At 37.0% G+C, this 23,691-nt stretch overlaps 1 protein-coding gene across 10 annotated transcripts in view; it reads right to left on the reverse strand.

The window, feature by feature from the left end:
• Nucleotides 1-23,691, reverse strand: part of BCAS3 (BCAS3 microtubule associated cell migration factor) — a 492,153-nt gene that overhangs the window by 308,581 nt on the left and 159,881 nt on the right. For 9 of the 10 annotated variants that reach the window (XR_006276226.1, XM_038375370.2, XM_038375366.2 and 6 more), the window contains exon 17: nt 6,319-6,469. Coding sequence is in view for 9 of the 10 variants with exons in the window: in XM_038375370.2 (XP_038231298.1) it covers nt 6,319-6,469 (151 nt within the window). In the remaining variant the exon portion in view is untranslated. The remainder of the gene's footprint in view (nt 1-6,318; nt 6,470-23,691) is intronic. The other variant, XM_043499434.1, reaches the window with a different exon arrangement.

Here is a 23,691-nt window from a genome sequence, read left to right on the forward strand (position 1 = left end):
TACATTCTTAATATAAAGTCTGTACACATGTCAGATAGCACAGCAGTAACCCCTTTTTGTTCTGTGACTCCCTGCTTTCCTTAATTTACAACTCATTTCTGTGATCTTTTACACAAGTAACTGAACATGTTCTACAATTTGCTTCACACAGCATGGTTGGTTTGTTAATAAAAAAAGACAATGTACAAATTACAAGATAACCCATCCTTGAATTGACAGCACCAGATGGCTATGCTGGGTGACAATAACACAGAAATGTCAAGGCAGAAAAAAAAAAAAAGCCACTGAAGTTCTATGTTACAGTGGCTCGAATGCCAAGTGCACATAAGACAGTATATTGGGAATTATCTCCCAATGGAAAACATATTAAATGACGGTGATTATGATTCAAAATTCAATCAGTATTTTTTATTTTTTCACCTAGTTTTCAATCTGATCATGAGTTTTAAGAAATCCAAAACTTATCTGATTTTGCTGCTTTAGCATGTTTTTTAAAAATATGTAACTGTTCAAGATCTTAATAAATTCAACAATATCTACTTACCCTAACTCCCCATTACTATCAGGTTTCCCTGATATTTCATAAAGAAATTGTGACATTTGGGCAAAATGAGGGATAAATCACAATACTTCATACAAATTACAAAGAGTTAGAGCTGCTTCTTTATTACCAAAGTTTAGTATACTAATTCTTCAGATGTTACATAATGATGTTTGAAAAATGTGACCAAAATAGAAAGTTTTCAATAAATGTTCAGGCACACTGATCACTGTCTTTCTAAGCTTTTACTTGGATTTAGTTTTAATGCATACTTGATTTTTTTCAGTTGTTGTTGCCTACGTAATTTAATTATGATATTGCTCTTCTTATTTTTGTTTGCATCACTAATCGGACCTGGGATAAATTAAGCTCTTCTGAGTCAAAATACATCAAACAGATATCAATGATTTTCTGAACAAATTGTACAGGAGATGGGAAACATTAAAATGATAAAATCTTAGCCCATTTCAACATCAGAGACTTTATCTACGTTTCCCTCTTCTTATTTTATATAATAAAAAAAGCGGGAGGAGGGAAAATGGATAAAGTTTCACATATCTGAACTCAAACCTTTCAAAGAGGAAAAATCAGATTTGTTCCTGTTCTTGTAAGGAGCACTGAGAGGCTTTGTTTTGGCAAGAGACTACTAGAGAAATTGACATATGGGGGTTTCAGTATAGCTATGTTATATTTGTGACTGAAGTATGATACCAACATAAATGACCATCCCTTGAGAAATTTAAAATAAATGCTGATGTCAAAGGAGAAAACATTTACAAGAGTTTTCCTTTGTAGCAATTATTTTATCATTTATTTCTTCCTCTCTATTACAGTTCATCTATTTTACCACATTCATATGAACTAGAACTAAATACAATTCACTCCACTGAAACAGGATGTACTTATAATAGGCCAAATGCAAACACAAAGCTTTCCTCCAATTAATTCATTCAAGTGTTGTCTTTTTTTTTTTTAATGGTCCCAAGACAGTCAGATTGTCTAGTTTTCTATTGCTTCTCTCAGGAAAAAAATCATTTGTCCCTATATAGAAAACTCCCTTTTAGGATTTATAAGCGCTTTGTAAAAAAATTAATGAATTAGGCCACACCACACTTTTCCAAGGGAAGTCAGTATTAATGGGGAAACTGACACACAGAGGTTCAGTGACTTACCAAAAGACACAGTGGAAATCTGTGGTGGAGCCTACATCTCCCAGCCCCCACGCCCATGCTTTAACTACAAGATCATCCTTCTTCCTTGAAAGTATAGGGAGTCCCTTTTGGGAATCTTTTGTTGTGTTAAAGTGTTGATATGACAAACTGCAGGAAAGCGAGTCAAGAGCCTTATAAAAAAGTGGGGTAAGAGTGAAGTGCCAGATTGAGATGGGAGAATAGACAGTTTAAGAGAAGGTGGTGGGGGGAATGAAAACGTCAAGGGAAGAAGCAAAGGAAGGAGACCAAAGAAAGAACAGTCATGGGAAACAAGGGATGCCATTTTTCTTGGTAAGCTCACCCTCAGGTATTTAACACTAGGGGTATAACCTGCATTCAAAAGAAAGGAGCTTAATGAATGGTCAGAAAATGTTCTGAGTTTTGCATGCTTATTTGACAAAAAAAGCTCCAGTGATAAACACTGTAATGACTAGGGTGACCAGACAGCAAATGTGAAAAATTGGGACAGGGGGTGGAGGGTAACAGGAGCCTATATAAGGAAAAGACGGAAAAATTGGGACTGTCCCTATAAAATCGGGACAACTGGTCACCCTAGTAATGATGCAACTCCTGATTCTTGTATTTCATTCCTAGGGGCTAACTATGGACTCATTCTGAAAATTTACTCCTCCCTGGTTGCCAAGAAAAGAACAGATTGATTTGAGATCAATAATATTAAAGGCACTGATTAATCTTTTTGTATGAAAAAATATTTTGTTGTCCTGCGAACAACTAGAACAAAAACAACTATTTGCTTGATGAATCCAGTCATAAATGATGCTTAAGTGTTCTAATGAAAGAGGGGCTTTTCAGATGCTAATAACTAATAAAGCAGACAAATCTAAAACTAGGAATTATCTGTTATTGTTTTAGTTTTGCTTTTTCTTTCTGGAATTGTACCATAATAGATTTTAAATCTGACTTTTAAAAGCAACAATCAATTTTGATAACCACTGTATAGTAGTTGTAAAATCCAACTGATTTCAAGCACTTCCTCCTTCTCCGATCACTGCACAATCACAAGGTTAAGCAGCTGCTTCCAGAGTGCCTTGTTTCCTTGAAGCACTGCTTAAAGGTGCTGACCACGTAGGTGTAAATACATCTGTCTTTTGCCATTTGTAGTAATACATGCCTCCTACACTTCTTAGAGCTAGGCAGATGGTCCCTGTCCTGTGTAAATATTACACCGTACAAACTTACATTACTATGTGTTTCTAGAAATATGAGGGCAGATGTTAAATATGTCAAACACACACTTTGCCCCCTGGAGGTTTAAAGTTAAGGCTGCTGTCTCAATTTGGCCATTTTAGGCATGCCAGGCTTCTTGGATCCTAGGCATTCCTCTTAAATCTCTGCTTTGTAAATACAGCTTTTCATGTTAATTTTGTGTACTTTCATCAAATATTTTGGACACAGAACAAAAGAAGGCAGCCATAAGCTTAGTATTACACATTTACACAGGATTTGCTGAATATTATCAGCCCATTCATGAAAATTGTACTTATGCAGCTGGGGTCTTTTCCATGACCATTTTCCCCCTACATAAGCCTCATTGAATATTTTATGCTCAATTCTTTAAAAAAAAATTACACAAAATAATAGGATAGGGCAACATTTGTGAATAGGAAATTTACATGTGAAAAAATCTAAGCATGAACTACACACTTAAGATAGGTACGAAATAATATGTAGAAATAAAATGCAAGATTTCAGTTATTTCTGCATTACTTGTACAAAATTTCAATGGCATCACCATCACATTTTTTTTTTGTACATGGCCTCAGAAAATGCAGCAAAAATTACTGCTGCAAAGCAAATAAGTGCGGCCTAACACAACCACAAAGCTGACTTTTACTGTCTTCCCCTTCTGTCACTCCAATCATGTTATTCCCCTCCTCACGTCTCCACTGGCTTCTTGTCCCCTTCAATCATCTCTCTTGCTCTCAGTTCCTAAGAGGCCAGTCACTGTGATTCAAGCTCCCTATACTCATCTTTAAGAGTCTATGCATCTGTGCCAAAACCTACGTTCTCAGATCCTCCTCCTCCCACTGTTATGCTCCTCCCAGTCCTTTTGCTCAATTCCTCTCTGTCCCCTTCTCCCACTTGTGACTTGTTCCTCTTTTGATGCACACGCTATGCCTTCCCTCCTCCTGGTCATTAGTCTCCCTCCCTCTCCTCTTCTTTGCTCACTTTCTTTCCAGCATTCATCTCCATGCTCCATTTTCCTCCCACATCTGTGATAACATTGCACAAAAAACACCTGCAATGTACGCACTGAAGAAATAAACTACAGTTTTTCCTTGTTCCTGCTTTTCTGTTTTCCACACGTTCTGTCTACAATTCTCTGCACAGTTCAGGGGCAAATCATCAGAGGTGCTGAGCACTTACATTTCCCACCGAAGTCAAGGAGTATCACAGGTGTTCAGCTTTTGCTCGTAACTCAGCACTAAGGTCTGACAAAACTGCCATTCATATCAATGGGAACACAACTGGATGGTTAGATTTTATGACCTTTAGGACCTTGCCACGCATACCTGTAGAGCTATGTAAAGTATAATAATAAATACATTTTATAAAATATCCCAGACATCATATCAGAGAATGAGTAATTAACCAGAATAAAGGTCACAATCCTGAAATCCTTACTTTGTGCTTACTCAAGTAAAACTCCCATTGAAGGACACTAAGGTGAAATTCACCTGTCCCCATGTGAAATCTAGGTAATGTGGCTTTGAGCAGGGAACTAAGTAAGGGGGGAAAGCTGGTACTTACTTGCCAGCCCCCAAACTCCATGAATAGGCTGTGAATAGGAAGAGAGTTGTGCTAGTGTATCCACATAAGGATGTTTCTCATATAAAAGTCTGAGTCAATAAGGGAATGACTGAGTCAAACTTTTAAAATAAAACTCTAACTGTCGAACCTTCAGGGATTTGAGCTTCTCCAGGAAGGAGGGGAAAAAAAAATCTATCATTGAGAGAGTTTATTCATGAACAGCAGAAACTGGAAGTTTTCAGACTTTTCCAGAGACAAATGGCTATTTTAAGTAAACAAAATATCAACCGTCAGCTGATATTGTCCATTTTAGGAGCAAATACCACAAAATTTTAAAATCTATGAAACCTGAACTTACTTTGTGTCTCTTTGCTAAGTGTGCATTATATGGTTGGTTAAATAGGACTTATTAAATGCCCTATTTAATAATAAATAATAACAACAACAATGTACACTTATTTAGTAGTGCTTTTCATACCAGAGGATCCTAAAGTGCTTTATAATACACTGTACATACGGAACTGCTAAAATGTAGCTGACTCTTGGATGAATGGCGAAAATCAACAAGTGAATAGCATCCTGCAGAATAGTAAGTGGAAAAGGAAATTCTGATGAAGGACACGGGAGCAAATACTCACATCTTTGAAAAATTCCACAGGCCCTTTAAGAGCTATGGAGAGGAGAATTTCAACATGTGGCAGCAGACATGTGTGTGCTTCAAACCCGAGTCTTAGCTTATACTAAGTTAAGAGATGGGGTGAGGAGTGCTGTGAAGGTAGTCCACTGAACAGGGGGTCTTAATATCATTATCATTTGAATTACCACAGTGCCAAGGAGCCCTGGTGGTGGACCAGTTTTCCACTGTACTAGGTGCTGTATGAACACAGGAGAAAAAAGACAATTCCTTCGTAAGCACCCATGAGTGACCCCTGTGCCTGACTAACGCAATCAGAAGGAAATCTGTCTAGTTCTCCCTACCTTAGTGCTAAGTGCATGGGATGTGTAAAAGCTGGTGAAAATGAGGAGGATTCTCAGGGTTCCGATGAGATGTGTTTTATAAAAAAAATTACTCAAAGCCTGAATCAATAGGGTACGCATAAACAGAATTATGCTGTCAGGAAAACATTAGAAACACAGATCTATGTGTATAGGATTTTTCTATATATGTATCTATAATCACCCTGGTTTGCTGCCTTTCCATATGTGACAGACAACTACCAGTATGGTTGAAGAATTTAGAAATTAAAAAAAAATTAAAACAAGTTTTATTTAAGGTGGAAACGATTCAAGAGCTCACAGTATATAATTCAATATAGACCAAGACTAGGGTAACCAGACAGCAAATGTGAAAAATCCGGACGGGGGTGGGGAGGGTAATAGGAGCCTATAAAAGAAAAAGACCCAAAAATCGGGACTGTCCCTATAAAATCGGGACATCTGGTCACCCTAACCAAGACATATTTTATACTTGTTCCTTATACATAATGTCTACTCATGTCAATGTAGAATATGTCCATGGAGTGGTTGCAAGAAAATGATCCATCTATCCAAACAAAGAAACTAACAAACATTTATGCTTCTGAATTCTTAGACAGATCTGTTTTATGTATTTTTAATACTTGTCATTGTTATTCTTACTTTCGACCTAAGTTTTGTGCCACTGAATTATATGTACGCTGGAAACACAAAGCATAAATCAGAAAAGCATCACTAACAGCATGAATTAGTTCTCTGAGTATTTTGTCGAACAACCACAAACAATGTTAATAAGAAATATCATGCAGATACACTTACCCTGTGCGTTTGGTGATGGTTCCTAAGGTCATTGGCTGTTTGATTTGTGCAAGAGGTACCACCACAGTCAAACTTGGAAGAGGCAAGAGTCGTGGGTTCCCAGGATTATTGTTAGTGAAATTATTGTAGGTATCCTGGTTATTCAGTTTACCTTGAAGAGATGGAAAAAATTAAAAAAATTATTACTGGAAATTTTTCCCCATTTATCATTTCTGATAACCATATAAAATTAACAGTTTTAAATATACAATAATAATAGACTTCTATTGATGAAGGAAAAAAAATCTCTACAGAATTCATCTTAAAATTATAGAAAAATATACAGAAGCAGATAAAACAGCAATAAAAATATTTTTCATATCTAAGGAGATGAAGAAAGTGTAGCCTATAGTAATAAAGTCAGTCATGGTGCTGCTGTTCAATTGAGCGAGTTTCACATATCAAGAAACTTCAAAGTCCAATTGGAGAAGCAAATTCTAAATCCAAATTGCGTATGGAAAAGGTAAATACTCTAGAAAGGAATTTTTGTCCTGCAATACCTCATACTGTGCTTTACATTGAGAAGTTCTGAAAAAGAACGTTTTTGCTGCGTCCATGAGCGAAGGTCTGGTATCCTATAATAGCAACCTGCTGCACTGAAGAAAGGATAGAAAAATACAGGCTACCTACATATAAAGAATAAAATGAAGGAAAGTTAAACTAAAATAATAGAAAAATCAAAGAGTTTATTGTAAAAATAAACAAACTTCATTGTCCTTCAAAACAAGAGAAATAAAATAGCCAAAATATAATATTTAGAAAAGGGAAAGAAACCCCCACTAAACTAAACTTGTTTCAAATTACTAAGACAGAAGGTCTGTTTTGGACATATGCTTAGTTTAGATATGCTTTCCTACTTTCTGTATCATTCTGCAATCACAATCTTTCATTCTTCAGTTAGAAAAGGAAACTAGCTACAAATTTCATGGCCAACAGGGAAAGAAATGTAAAGAAACCAAAGGAAGAAAGAAAGAAATGAAACAAAAAGGGGCCAGTCTGTTTATAATAGAATCAAAAGTACTTTAAATAGACAAGCAACTGTGAATTAAAAGGTTTAGATCATTAACTTGTTTTTCTGTGTTCCTATAATGCTGTGAAATGCTGGCTTTGTCTTTAATCAAAAGGAAGCCATATTGGGAATTAAGTTCCTAAACAACTGATGCATTCTACATAGATATTATACAAATCCCAGGCCAAATCCATACAATCCTGACTGAAGTGCAGCCACCTTTTTTCAAGGAAGAATAACAGCAAAGAAAAGAGTTTCTCACAGGAAGCAGGCTGAAAAGCTATAATGGTACTTCAGATGGACTGAAGATAGGAAAAGGAAGGCGGAAAAATCTTAATGAATGTCTCATCTTCCTAAAGACACTCAATGCTTCCTTTACCCTCTTTTTAATACCATATAACCGTTAGCTTGGGGTTTTGTGTTTGTTTTTCTACCAAGTATGTAGAACTCTGTGTTTTAAGAAAGCATACAAACAAAAAAATGATGAAATTACAAAGTGTATTTTGTGTTAGGTATCCAGTCTGAGCATTATTCAATACGTTTTAAGAGAAATGGCAGGCCTTTAATGAATAACCAGCTTACTGAATAGTCTCTGAGTACGGACTTCATTTAGAACTATAGAGATTTTCCTGAACTAACGTGCGGGAGGAGGGAGAAATAAAAAGAAAGAAAGGGAAAAAAAAACCCTCATGTTTAAATTAAGCCTGAGGCTTCAATTCTTTTTTCAAAAAAATCTCAGATTAGTTTCCTTGAAGATTCATTCTTGGTTCATGTGGAAAGAGTATAAAATAGTTTTCTGCATTTGTGTGTAATTAGTTACTATTATATGTCATCAAGTCCCTTTTAAAAAATGCGTTCCTCATTCCGTATTCAACGTAAGCAGCAACTTTCAACACAGAAAACGGTGATACCTAAAAAAAGTGATTCCAAATATCTATACCTTGCTTTCTTTTTTTTTGTTAGGAATATGATGATTAATTGTAATGGTGCACTGATCAAGTTCTGAACCCCATCTGCCTGTTGCAACAGTAATTTGTATACAGTACATACAAGGAATCTGTAATTACTCAATGCACTCAAATCTCAGTACCATGCAGCAATTAATTAGCCTTCCAAATGCAAAGCTGCCACTGAATTCAATAGGATTTTTGAGTGCAGGAAAAGTGAGTAATCATACATTAGATCTACGTTGGAAGATGCCGAGCTCCCTCAACTCCCATTAAAGTTGAGGGATCCTGTGGAGCAGTTGAGGATACTCAACAGTTTGGAGGATTAGATCCTCTTTCAGGAATCTTAAAGATACCAATTCACACACACGCACACCAGTTAGTCCCTGTGACGTTTGTATTTTATAGAGTGAAGGATCTAAGGAGTAGCGACATTTTTCCGAGTTGTTTGATACATTATATATTACTTTACTTTTTTACATTAAGCATTTTTCTGGTGTCTTTAATGACAACCAAAGGAAAACAAGAAGAAAAAAGGAAATAACAAAAATATATAAAGGGAAATAAAGATGCTTAAGAGATGATAAATTAGAACAAAGTATAATATTCCTTTCAACTTGTTTGCTTGTGTTCTGGGAAAGCATTAAAGCAGCTTTTATTTATTTACTTTTTCTTAGAATGACTGTACAAAGAATTGTTGCTGTAAATCCTAGTTTAATTCCTGCCGAAATCATATTGCAGTCACTTTGCAGAAACTAAGACCTTACTTCCAGTCAGAATTAACAAAGACATGATACTTGACGATATGAGGTTTGTTTTCAAGATTGTGACTTCTGGCTCTTTAAACCATCTTGGAAAAGCAATCCTATATCCATTCATTTCTGTTGTTTCTAACAAAGCTCTTTGCTATTTTTGATATTTAATGAAAACACTTTCACCTTAAAACATCACCAATGTTATCATTTAAAACTGTGCTAGAGTTAAGGTGCTCTCATTATAACCTAGTGCAGATACTCTACACAGAAAGAAAAGTATGCCTTGCTTTCAGTTGAAGATTGCATTAAAAAAAAATATATGAACAGAATCAAAGTTTAACTAAATTATTCACAAGCATTGCCTACAGACTGTGCAAAAATCACTATCCTTTAGGGACGAAAGGTGTGTGTTATAACGTTACTAGGAGCGGGTAAGAAGCAGGACGTTTAACTTGTTCATAATTTCTAGGGCAGAAGTATCTTCTGAGTTCAGATATTTTAGTTTTAAAAATAAAGTTTTACTGACTGAAAGAATACAAATTTAAATTAAAAATTAACCAACACAATCATCAAAACACTCAACGTTTCACAGCAGAAATGAAGTCTAAAGTAAAAGATGCAAACATAACAGATGCAACTATTTTAAACATCTAATCTGCCACCAAATACCTATCAATCTACACTTTCTCTTAAGCAAAATTTAGTTGCATAATTTTGAAAATAAACTCACCAGCCATGGTGCAAATCAGAAATTAAAAATCAGAATGGTACAAAAGGGTTAAGAGAAATTGTTTAGTTATTTAGAAGTGAGCATTTTGCTTGATAATTTGACTTTTAAATAAGATCTACTTAGTGCAGATGAATCAGGTTAGGAAAAATGCTACTTTATATAGAAAGAATAATAATAATAGCTTTCATTTGAATTATATTTAGATACTTTTAATATGGAAATGTTCTATAAAGTGGTATCTCTATTGTCTGGACAATGTTGCCTCAATCCCATCATAAAGATACAACCTTGACTTCTTAATTGCATAGCCGTGGGGATACAGTAAATGCACTGTGTGACTAGGATTTCTTTATCATGCATTCAGCAAGACCTATATTGTACATCCACTACTGGAATGAAGTGGTGTTCCACAGATTACATTTAACAGGTCAGGGTTTTTTTAAACTTTGTGCACGCTATTGTATCTGTCCAAAAACCCAATAAAAAATTATCCCCCGTCCTCTAGCCCTTAGAAGCATGCAACTCCCATTGCAGTAAATGGGAGCTTTGCGGACAAGACAGTAGGATCAGGCCAAAAGAGCACAAAGAATGCAGTCAAGCATCAACATTATTTCCACAGCTCAAGCAGTTGTTGATTAACTGTCAAATGACACAGCGACAAAATTTAAGTCCTCCAGAAATATCAAAAGAATTTTGTATAGTGAAGAATCCTTCAGCATAGCACAGTCAAATTATTCTGCAGTATGTGTATAGGATAAATCAACACTTCAAATATACCTATTAATAAGTAACAAAAAGTAGGACTACAGTTCCAACAGCTTCCCTAAACATTGAAAATTTAGCTGGAAATGACATGCTAACTTCAGAAGCTTGTTTTCATACTGACAATTGCACATAAACCAGGCAGGGTACTGCCTGATTGACTTTTCCAGGAATACCTGCTGTAGCAATCCATTTGGAGGAAACTTAAAAAAAAAAAAAAAGGAAAACAACTCCTGGCACCTTCATGACAGACGTGCCTTCGTAAGGACTGAAGGCAGAACATTTTCACTAGAGCGTCCCTAGCTGTGGATCTCTCTTCCTTGGTGATCTGCCAGTGTCTGAGTTTACTGACCTTCAGAGTACAGAGCAAGGCACATCTTTTTGGTTAAGTATTTATCTGTCTATGGGATGTCACTGGAGAGGTTTTTCTTCTGTCAGGCTTAAGAGCTGTGCAAGGAGGGGCTGTTTTTACCATCTGTTGTGGGCACTTTAATTTAAGGTATTTTTTTTGTGTACATCGTGCCACTTCCCTGTATCTCGGCATTCCCAGGTTCCAGTCAAGGGCCAGAATACCACCTGAAAGGAAGCTCTCGCAAAAATTCCCAGCCAAATTTTACAGATTCAAGAGGAAGAGAAAGATTGGATAAGCATCTAAACTCCTGATCTGAGCTAAACCCAAATACCAAACTTCTTGAGTGTGTGCTGCCCTGAATGCAAATTCTGCTTTTTGGATTACCATTATTGAAAGTGGTGCTCTTGATTTAGTTGAAGCTGCTGCTGAATCTTATCTATGAATGTTTACACAGAGACATACAGACAGAGAACAAACCATGAAATTAGGAGAAAATCATGGGAAGTTCTTGCCTTTTTAAAAGGCAGTCTAACGGCAGACATTTATTAAAAAGGACAGTATTTCATTGGATAAAGTCTGCCTACTGAGGCATGGGAAAAAATAATTAATTAGTTCTATCCTGGGTACCAATTGGCATAAAGTCTGGGATAAGAAAACCTCCTATGACCCATTCAGTGTTCTGAGCCATGTTTTTTCCCAGGCATTTTATACTACAAATACTCACAGGAGAAATGGATTAAGTTGAGGATAAAAGTGGAGAGAGAAAATAACAATGGGCTTTGTTATTACACAGAGCGAACAGGCTGTCATGTCAACTTTGCAGGGGTATATTCCCAAACCAGTCATCATTAACATACTCACTTCCACTGAAAAAAGGGAGGCCTGAAAGCGCCGGACAAAAGAAATCCCAAAAGACAAAGTAAAAACAAATTAAAAGCACCATTATAAAACACAGATGCTATAAGGAAAATAAACTTCACAAGATTTACTGGTTTTTGACAAAGTTGGACATTTGTGGAAAAGACATCAGCCACAACTCCCAGGTAATGCCATTGCAAGGCTAACGTCGTTTCAGTTTTACCTTTGCCCGTCCCCTTTTAAAAAAAAATCCAGAATATGAAAGGTTGGTATTCTTAGCTGCTGAATGCAGTGACTGAAAATATATGAAAGTGGCAAACCACCAGGCACGAAGGTACTTCTGAAAACTGGACATTAGGTTGATGACTGCTATAGACAAACTTTTAACTTATAATTTTTTTATTTTACTTTAAAAAGTACAAATCAGAATAATGTACTGTAGGGAGTTAATCTGCAAGATTTAAATGACAGAGCGAGTTACACATTTCTATTTTTTTGATAACTGAATTTTTCCAGACATGACAGAAAACTGCATTTTGAACAAAACATGCTAGAATTGTTAGTTTGTAATACATTTTTAAAAGAAGCAGCATACTGAGTTGATCCATTGCTTGATCACTTGACAATGAATTCAGTATAGATTTGGGCTTGGTCGGCAGTCGAGTGGGATACTGAGGGGCCTTTTGCTACTGAAGATGTCACCTTTTAGAACAGACAAAAAAAAATTAAGTCTAGGTTACTTAAGGGACAAACCTACGAAGTGTTGATCACCATCAACTAGAGAAGGGGGTACCTAGTACCTCACAATCAAGCTCTAAAATCACAGGTGCACTTTTTAATACAGGAAGGGGCGTAAACACCAGTGTCCGGGTAAATTCAAACTCAGATTATATAATTCTACCTACTAAATTTCCCCTGCAGTTTCAGCTGGATATGGTATTTTTGTACTGGCTAATGTCAGCTGTTGTGGAATGATGGTGTGCACTGTGAAATTTCACTTTACACATAAGTAAGGCAAGCAAGTTTTGGCCCTACGTAAGGTTTTATATTAGTAGATTGGGAATAATAAGAATTCAACTTGTTCTGTGTTGTTTCCAGAAAAAAATGAGCAGAACTGAGCTTCTCTTAGCTATTTAGTAAAACAATGTAAGATTTTTTTTTTAATTATCCTGTATTTCCTTGTGTTCTTATTCTGCCTTGTATTATTCCAATAAAACTAATTAGTAACACAATTATGTCATTTAAATTCCAAAGCACTTGGTCTGCTTTTAATATCTAACTGTACTTAATAGACTAAAATTCAAACACTACCAAATATTTTAACAAAGTTAACATCAAATATCTAATATCCTGCAACTTACTGACTGTAAGTAAAACACACAATAACTTGAATCTACACAATCACTGGCAGGCTGAGCAATGAGAAAATGAAGCATGCTTAGCCTTTATTTGCTGCCTATTGTAAGAGATTCCTCAACCAAATACTCACTAATTATTTAACACAAGACAAATACAATCCTTTCTAAATATAAAAGAGGATGCCGTTAAAAAAAAAAAAGTCATGCATGTGGCGGTTTATTTTGTTTTGGTTTTTATTCAGTACCAGAAATCTCATAGATGAGAATGAAAAGCTTCCCAGCTACAGTTCCAGGACTTTCACCCTCGTTTCTGACCTTTCCCCAGACATGTTCCAGTATAATCTGTAATCTACTAGAGTCGGAAGAGGAAACAGCAGCGCCCTGGTGAGAAACACTGCCTTGTGACCCAAATAGAGAACTCTGTGGAAGCAATGCTGGCTCACAGAAGTAGTTTGGGAGGGCGTAACAGATCATTCAATAATATTTTTAATTAATTAAAAATAGCCCAACACTAATTACTGCCAAACAAGATTCTTTAAAGATGCAACATATTTAAATCTCCCCTCAAATGTTACTTTTTTCCTGGGAACTGGGTGTGCAACAACAGGAAACTTTATAGCTCTTAATTAAAATAACCGCTACTTCTTAACATTGCACAGCAACTGCTTCAAGTAGCAAACTGCTAGGAACAAGATTCATTTAACAGCCTAAGTCTGAATATTTCTAGTAACACCTTTATTAGCTACAGTGGCTATATACAGATTAGGCACTCAAGGTCAAAGTTTCTCAAATTTACTTTGATGTAAATCCAGAGTAAATCACTGAGATCAGTAATATTTATACTGATGAGATCAGAATTTGGCCTTTTGTCTTCATAATGTTTAAAACTGCTTTTTGTTCATCTTTTATAAAATGGCTGCATCTATTCACATGAATGTACTGGGAAAGTAACCCTTTCCTTGTCTATGTATGAAAAGATGGAGCATCTGATGCCAACAGGCAAGCCTGTGTGCTCGTAACATTCCCCTGAGAGGCACATGCACCAGTCCAAGTGTTCTCCAGTCACAGGGGAAAGAAACACTCCTCTACCCTCAGTTACCTGGTTGGTGGAGGGAAAGCTCACCTCAGGCCCTGGATCTCACCCCTCCAGTCTTTCTAGGATTTTACATCACACCCATTGGCGCACTTCCCCACCGCATCCACACACTCTCCATCTGAGGCCTCCACTACTTCCCTCCCTACACTATCTCCACTTTCAAGAAACCACTGACTGCCTCAACCACAAATTACTCTCACTGACACCCTCAAATCCTTTCTAGTCCTTGTGGGGGTAGAGAGAGGAATTTACACCATTCACTTCACCTTCCTCTAAGGATATGTCTTCACTGCAATTAGACACCTGCAACTGGCTCATGAAAGCTGACTTGGGCTCAGAGTAGGGGCTATTTAAGTGTGGCAGAGACATGTTGGGGTGCAGGCAGCCCAAGCTCTGGAACTCTCCCATCTCGCAGGATCTTAGAGCCCAGGCTCCAGCCTGACCGTCTATACCACAATTAACCAGTGAGCCTGTGAGCCAGCTAGGGGTTTTTAACTGCAGTGCAGATATATCCTAAGGGTGAAGCATTTAAAATTCTAGCTCTGCTTGGAATTAGAACCCACCACATGGGAGCCGTACAAGCTGTGCTCAAACTGCTAGTGATATGCAGCTGGCCAATATTCCTACTTCTGCACATGCATGGGGGGGGGGGAAGAAGGGAGGCAGGGGGGATGGAAACGAAATCTTTGGAGGCACATGCATAGACACAGGGTGGGGACACAGGCAATTGTGTGTGAAGTAGCTCTGGTGCTCTTGTGCATATACGTGGAGTCCCATGCTAACAGCTGTGATACCTCCTGTCAGGGAAACATCCATGATCTTAGCTAACTTCTTATAAAAATCTCATTGGAAACTTGAAACTAAGATCTGTTCCTGTGACAATTTCCCCTCTCTCCCCCTCACACCCGGAACACAGGACATGGTTGCTTCTAAAAGCTGCATGGATGAAAAAAAGCACTGAAGCTTTTGGTTTGGAAAGAGGGAGCATATAAATAAAAGCTTGCATTGACTTTGTAAACGGATCTAAAAGTAGATCAAGGAACAGGACCAAAATCTGGACTACATAATAATCTTGCAGGGTCCATTTAACTGAAAATATTGTTGGCCTAAACCTACAATTCTTAAGGCAAAACTTGCACTGAAGTGAAAAAACAAAAACAACCCCCATCCCCTTCCCCCCCCCCCCCCCCCCGATAGCCAGCTGTGGACTTCACAGCTCCCTGCAGAAGTAGGAGAAGACTGTAGCACGGACACTTCAGCTAGTCACCCAATTGGTGATTGCCAGGGAAATCAGCTAAAATGGCCTCCCATTGGCTGAATCATTTCTAATAAAAGCCTGCACCGGGAGGGGGGTGGGGGCTTAGCTGCTTGCCATCCTGTCTATACCAGGGGTCATAACTACAATTCTGCTCAGAGTCATGGATTCCAGGCTTGACTGTTCAGAATCACTGCAAATACAGACTAACACGGCTGCTACTCTGAAACCTGAGTTTACTGAGTTTTCTTGTCCATTTGTAGATATTTTAAAGCAGTGTATTTCAGGATCAGTGGTGCAAGGCTTGGGGAGACTGCTCTTCTTCCATTTTTCCCTTCTGTATGTAAATTTAAAGGCCTCTTTGTACTGACGGATCCTTGCAAGAAGTTTGGATGATGTGGGCGAAATTTAGACAATGAGGGCCTTCAGTCCTGGTGCCATGCATGGAAGGCAAGGGGCTTCCCTGCCCCATGGAATAGAATAAACTTATCACTAGGATCTTCTGGAGTTTTGGCTGTGGGAGAACAAAAGTCCCTCAACATGAGATATGGGTCACTTTTGCATTAGAATGTGCAAGTGATTGGTCTAGTAGCCTCTTGGATGACCTGTCTACGTGCAGTAGAGAACAACCTTCTTAGGTGGAGAACAGGAAGAAGAAATAAAAGCATGCTCACCCCAATTTTTAGCTTGCCAGCACCTAATATTAAAGATTACTTATCTACAGACATGGAAGGATCAGATTTTTACTAGTAAATGTCGGTAACCATCGATTTCACCATGCACCCACAAACTGACAAAAAATATCTCCATCAATAACAATCAAAATTTACAGGTAGGCAACGTAAGAAAAATGCTGCTTAGAGTTTGACTTCAGGATATTTACTTTGTATACTTTGACTTTTGATGATGACAATTTGAGTTTAATGGGTGTTAAGATTTAGCTTTTTGAATCTCAAAATCTGTCATTAAATAATGATTGTCTGACACTTTCCCCATAATTTTCCTGCAAATGTGAAAATTGACATTTATCAAAATTAAAATATGCTTAAAATAAGCACTGATATTATCTGTCAAAATTATTTTTAAAAAAATAATCAAATTCTGCCAAGGCAATTTATGTATGTTAATAAAGTTGTGGCAGCTTTTTTGCCACTTTTTCCTTGTACTAATGTCCATGTTAGTATGTCTGCAGCAATTAGCACAAACGTTATTATGTTTAAAATAGTTCTAGGCAGATATCTGACCCAGGTTGCATACACTTTATTTCTTCTAAGTTATGAAACAATGTGCTCTGATAACCATTGCGTATGAGAACCTGAGAATGTCATCCATGGAAAATTATAATAAAAGTGATTTCTCTAAAATCCACAGAATATTAAAACTGGGGGAAAAAAACATAGGAATATCTCTGTCTCCTCCCTCCGCCCTCCCCCCCGCCCCATCAGCTCTGCTGTTTTACTCATGACTGCTAAGGATGTTTTCTGGCTCTGTGACAGCATCATGACTCAGGTCATGAGAAGTGTCAAAGATGCACTTCCTTCAGATGGGAAAAAAGCAACTGATTTTAACAGCCCACAAAGACTAAGCAAATAGAATAAGCCAAATCAGCACATTTAAGAAGAGTGAAGATAAACCTTTTAAAAGACACAAGTATATTTTATTTCCAGTCTTAAATTTCAGCTCTTTCCCTAAAATGTTTGCATTTTTAGACTACCAAAAAAGGCATAGTTGATTTAAATACTTTAGAATAAAATATTCACGACAACAAGATCAGCACCCATTTACTCCATAATCAATCACTGATTATAAACACACAGGGTTTGCTGCAACCCTGCAGGCACAAGGCCTAAATATTTCATGCCCCTGCAACAGTGGTAGCTGCTGTTTCCCAGAGGAATACACCACTGGGGAAAGCAGGAAGTGTTTGCACCAGTGTCCTCCTCTGGATTGCAACAGAGAAGGGTATCTCCTGAACCTCATACCATCTATTCCCTTCTCACCGTGACTCACCCCCTCTAGCTGCCATCATCAACAAACAGCTATATAACAAGAATCTCTCACCCTACCTCATCAAAATCTCAGCTATTACACCACTTTCAACAACTGTACCTGTACCTCATATCCGTTCACATCAGACTTACCCCATTCTCACAAAATTATAGCAACAGTCTTCTCATCTCCTGGGCACCTGCTGCATCATTGCCTCATGCCAGTTTGGCTTTTATATTTTTCACAGCAAAGAAAGCACCCTTCTGAAGGTGGTTAATAAACTCCTTAACTGTACTGATCATAGCTCTCTCAACGTACTTCTTTTCCTTGATTTCTAAGCAATATTTGAGATTACTGACCACACGAGCCTCAAAAACATGCTGTCCTGCCCTTCTTCTCACCTTGTTTCACTCTTATCCCTGTTTCTTTACTTTGGTGGTAAACTGTGCTTCTGACGCTCTATAAAGCCCCTTATGGCTCTGTACTCTGCCCTTCACTGGCTACTTCTTTTCACCCAAGCATATTATTTCACAGTTTAAACTTGGCGATTGTTTTTATTCTAATGACACTCAACTCTCTCTTTTAAAATGCAGTTCTGCTCTGAAAAGCAGCTGCACAAAAAAGTAATCAGTCATTACACAACAGCTCTCTTCCCTTTGTGTAGTCACCTCAACTGGCCACAGTAACAACAGATTTTCACTACTTTTGCTCCTGCAGAGCCTATAAAGCTGTGGCTTCTATTCCTTCTTGTACATCACCAATATAATAGTTCACCAACTTTCAATCAGTAAGAAGCATGCAACTTCTAAAACACCTCATGCTCATGCTCCCCCCGATATAATTTCTCAGCCTACATCCCTACTTGACCTTCTACTGTGCTAAATTTTGATCTCCTGTCAATCCTCCACTTCCTCTAGCTGGTGTAATCGATCTTTTGCATTCATTGCAGCAATGACCCAGCAGATACTACCAACCTTATCCACTTCACTGATCTTCATCCGTTATCATAATACAGCTTATGTACAACCAGTAAAGCTGCTGGCCAATACCCAAATTTGTGCTTACAGTTAACAACCATTCATACATCTCCTAGTTTATTCTCTCATCTACTCTAAATTTGTAATCCACTGTCATACTGTAACTGATGGGTATTTTGTACTTTCTGTACAAAAGTTCCTGGCCAAGATATCCAGCGTAACACCTGGAGTTTTCCAGAACGGAATGGCCTACACCAGCTGTCAGTGTGGCAATTACTACAAGGTGATCCAAGACTGCCAGAATAAGGTGGTGGGGGGTGTGGGTGGAGGAATCTTGCAACCTCTTCAGACACACTCAGAATAGGAAGACTTGTAAAGAACTGAATCATGATAGATTTTAAGTAGTCCATTCTCCAACTTGTACACAAAGGATTTACTTGGGTAACACACATCAACTGCAATATAAATCCCCTTTGCATTAATAGGAAAAGAAAGAAGGTTCACTTTTCTGACATTTGGCATGCATAGTACTAAAGATACAAGATAACCAAAAGCACATTATTTTAAAAAGTAGTTCGCCTGGAGTGTTTGCCAACATAAAACAATGAACTATAATCTGACGCAAATTCTTCCTAAGGCACGTGTAAAATAATTTCTGTTAAAACTTTTCAAATAGACATCAACAAATGGATGTAACTAAGTTTCCAACTCATAGAAAGGCAAGGCAAACAGGATGATAAATCAGAATATTCCTATGGCATTCATACAACATCAACCATCAACCTAAATCAACATAATACACCGAGAGAAGCTGGAGTCATTGCACTGATAAAGTTAAGAGAACATCGCCCTCTAGAGGGTGTCCAATTAACCATTTCAGTTCTAAGGAGAAGGCCTTTCTGCCACCAATGTAAAGAATGGTTGTGCGAAGAGGAAACAAATTAGGATTTGTAGACAAATTTAGAATATAAATTATCTAAATCATATTTAAAGAAGAAAATATTTTTTACAATACAGATCTGAAGTGATTTGTTTACATTCATCAAATGAATAGGCATTTCAAATAGATAAAGAGTCAGGCCCACACTATGGCATTCTTTAGTGTATCTGTGAATTTACAAAAACTATTTGTACCAGATAAAGGCTATAATTTACAAGAAGGCAAAATAAAAGCCTACAAGAGACATTTCAAATAGACTGCTTTTGATTCATGTTTATAGTGCTGGCGATTAAGTTAAAACTTTGAAGGGAATTGCCCTCCAGTGCTTTAAGTTATTCTACAGCTAATTTTCTTTCAAACTATTTTTTGTCTGCCTCTCTTTAAATAGGTGGTTTCTCAAGTGAGTGTTACTTAAAGGAAACCAATCTGTTTTTCAGGAAGGCTTGATGATGTCATTCCTTTCAACTCTGCTTTCCCATAAGAATTCTTCAAATAAAAAGGAGTTTCACTCTGGGAAATAGTGAAAAGTGACATGGAAATATTTAAAGCATCTGAGATGCGTACGTTTAACAGACTGTTGGATTTTGCCTTTAATGATATAGCAACCACTGCAAATGAAAGAAGAGACAAGGATGTGAGAGAAGACCTACTGTCTTAAAAAAATAAAAATAAAAAAGACTTTACAATGGAAAATGGATTATTCTGTACAATGTAGAATGTTTCTAAACAGTCAAATCCATGTATGTATAAGACTTGTTTTCCTCAGTTCTAAATTTATGTACTGTATTTCAGCTGAGGCGTAAAATTTAAAACAGAACCAATCTGTGTATGATTGATTTTTTGGCAAAAACTACAAAATCCAAATGAAAAACTTCAATACACAATTAAATGATTCAGAGAAAACAAGTTCAAGAATCATCATATTATTATTGATTTTTCTAAGTAGGTGGAACTGCAGAGTATAAGGTTCAAATGTGTGGTTAATTTATGTTTACATTTGTGATGTGGTCTCACTCAGGAAAATCGCTGATCAACAAAGCAAAAGCCATGAGTAGGTTAAACAAGACCTTTAACTTTTAGTTACTATATTGTAATTTTTACACTGGATGATAAAAACATTGAGCAGCTGCACAGGGCTTTCTATTTTCAAAGTGAAGCATTAACACTTTAGGACTAAATGCCACTCTTGGGCATGTACACACAGCTGCCACTGGAGCTAACAGGAGCTGCACATGTGTAATCAAGGGTAGAATTTGCCCTGAACTATTTAACGAGGTAACCCACACAGTGTGCCTGTAAGACAGGTGAGTGTTACCATTCCCATGTCACACATGGGAAACAGCCATGCAAGACCCAGTTCTGCTCTTTCAGTCCACTGATGTCACAATAGTCCTATAATAGTAAAAGCCCATAAAAGGACACTAACTTAACTCTGGTATCACTGACAACACTCTCTGGCAACCCAACTGAATGACAAAAATACACCATGGGTGGATTAACAGATAAAATAACCCAAACAAAATCTGTGTTGGCTATAAAAGGTGCAAAGGAAATATCTCTTTATCAACTCTTAGTAAACAGTTTCCTTTACTTCATTCTGCTAAAAAAGAGCACAGGCAAACAAGAGTAAAGCCAAAACATGATTCATTTAGAGATGAATCCCACTCCGATAAAGGTTTACATTGTGTGGGTAAACAATTTGTAAATCGTCCTGAATAAACCATAAATAGATTGTTTCTCGACTATACATAAGGCAAGTTTTTTTATTTTATTTTATTTTGGACACTAGAACTAAAAAGCAAGCTGGAAAAAATTTATCGGGATTGTTCTCAGAAAATATTTATAGCCATAAAAAGCAAGCTCAAGTTAATGTGAATGGAACATAATTCTTTTGTTAGTCCAATCAAAAGGTAATATGCAGGCTTTTTGGTCACTAAAATCCATTCTTCCGGGTAGGATTATATCAATACCATTTTAATATGAAAGAAGTATTAACAGAAGGATTAACAGCAATGATCTACAAATTTACTGAAGTGCTAGTTAAGTTTCTACATCTTAAAGCTTACTCAAATATTTCTAAATTGCATGTGATCCTTCATTAAAAGCATGATGTCAAGATTGCACAATCAAGAAAAGCCAACTGACAAGGATAGCATTCTGTACTAAAAATCTGTTTGTCCATCTTTCATTTCATCAACAATAAGTAAAACAACACTTACTGTGACATCTGTACATAAGCAGCTATGTTAACTGCTCAACATATACAAGTTCTTCACCCAGGATATAACTAATATAAAATAAGAAGAGAGTTCTAATTTATAATTTACTGTGGTTTTTAACTAACTGAATTACATAATTACTTCCCATACTGCATCTTTTGCAGAAGCACAGAATTAAATTCAATATGATATTTTGAACTTAAATGGCATCTTTCAGCAGAGGATCTGAAAGCAATTTACAAACATTAATTAAACCCTACACCCTTAAAACAGAGATTATTATTCTCATTTTACAGATGGGGAAAATGTACATACAGCTAAGTAACTTCCCCAGGGTCACACAGCAAGTTAGCGGTAGAGCTAGGTATAGAACCCGAAGGCCACTCTTCTACTCTAACCACTAGACCTCACACGCTCCACAAGACAACACTAACTCCTTCAAATGAAAACAGTGCATAATATTGTCTGTTTAACAGTATATTATACCAAGAAGCTGTTACGATCCTAAATCCTTCTTAGTTTGTGGATTAAAATAGTCATCACAGTTTTCTGTTAATCCAGCTGCCACACATGTGCATCAAATCTTTGCAATGAAAGTTGTTGTGAACTTCAGTTAATTATGTTTTTCAAGTATATGATAAAAGTCTTTAAAAGGCACATAATACAGATCAACCATCTGTATCCTTCAGTTCCACACCTAAGTACTTTTCAAACTGTAAATAGGCACAACAAAAACATCTAAAACAACATAATGGTTTCCCAATTCCTATAATTTAGAACTAAACTGATTTTATTGTAATTCTAGAACTTGATTTAAAAAAATTTATGTACATTTGTATCTAATTTTGATGCAGAACAAGTTAAGGCCCAGAAATTTAAGCAGTCACTGAGCCATCTCGCTTTAAAAACAAACAAACAAACACACACCACTGCATCCTAACACTACACAGATACTATATTCTCCCATGCTAATTGCATTAGGTGGATATAAGCAGCTGGTGACATGGAGGGTGGCAGTGGAGAAGCAAGAGGAGCATAAGAATTTTTAAAGGCTTTTGCTTTCTTGTAAAAGGCTGCCGTGTTCTTTCCACATGCCTACCCACATCTTGCCAGTGATACACACACTATTCCAATTCAGTACAGCAAACCACCAACCTTTCAGCATCAAATAGGATCCCTGGTTCCTTACTTTGACCGACCCCAAAGTAAAGTACACATTTAGTCAAGAGAGGTGTCTCTCCAGATTGTCATACCTCTTTCCTAAACTACAAAAAGGGGCTAATGACATACTAGCCCCAATTCCTCATTCACCCTCCTTCTTCCAATGCCTGTTTCCCAACGTTCCCCATCCCTACCCAAGCTTCAGGCTCTCCATGTGGCAATACAAGTTGCTAATCTTTTGCCAACTGCGCTTTGCCATAACTTTGACTGCAGTGACACCCAGACTGTTGTTATGATAAAGGCTTCTCTTCCACATTTCTGGAAAACATCTCACTAACTCAACAGTCTACTAAATTAAGGGACTCCTTTTATTTTTTAAAGTAATTATTCAATACAACTGTTTATAATTTTTACAGAACATTTTCAAATGACGTATATGAGGGTCTGTGTATAGTTTCAGTGAATCCGTAATTCGAAGCTTCTAAGAACTGTTAAGAGAATGATGGATATATTTACTTAAACATCTTGGCCAAGATCTTCAGAAGCAAGTAGTGTTTTCTGAGTGCCTCAATTCTGAGCACCAAATGAAGACGCCTGAAAAGGGCCTGATTTTCAAACATATAGACCCTGAAAATCAGGCCCTGTTAAAGATGTCTCAAAACAAACACCTACCAATTGAAGCACTGAAACTCACAAGTCACTTTTGAAATACCTGGCTTCTGTTTCTTTGGAAATACCACCACGCTGTGGTGTGAATGTGTTAGCTTTTTCTCCAGTTCAGAAAATCTGCCCATTACAGAAGTCTCTGGGCATACTAATCAAAGCCAAATGAAATCTCTTAGTTTCTTTTTGAATATCAAATGCTAAATCTATTTAAAACTTCAAACCGGTAAAGACACAACTTACTGTAATTTCTCTTGAAAAAA

The sequence above is a fragment of the Dermochelys coriacea genome, chromosome 17 (genome assembly GCF_009764565.3).
Source record: "Dermochelys coriacea isolate rDerCor1 chromosome 17, rDerCor1.pri.v4, whole genome shotgun sequence".
NCBI classification, from domain to species: Eukaryota; Metazoa; Chordata; order Testudines; family Dermochelyidae; genus Dermochelys; species Dermochelys coriacea.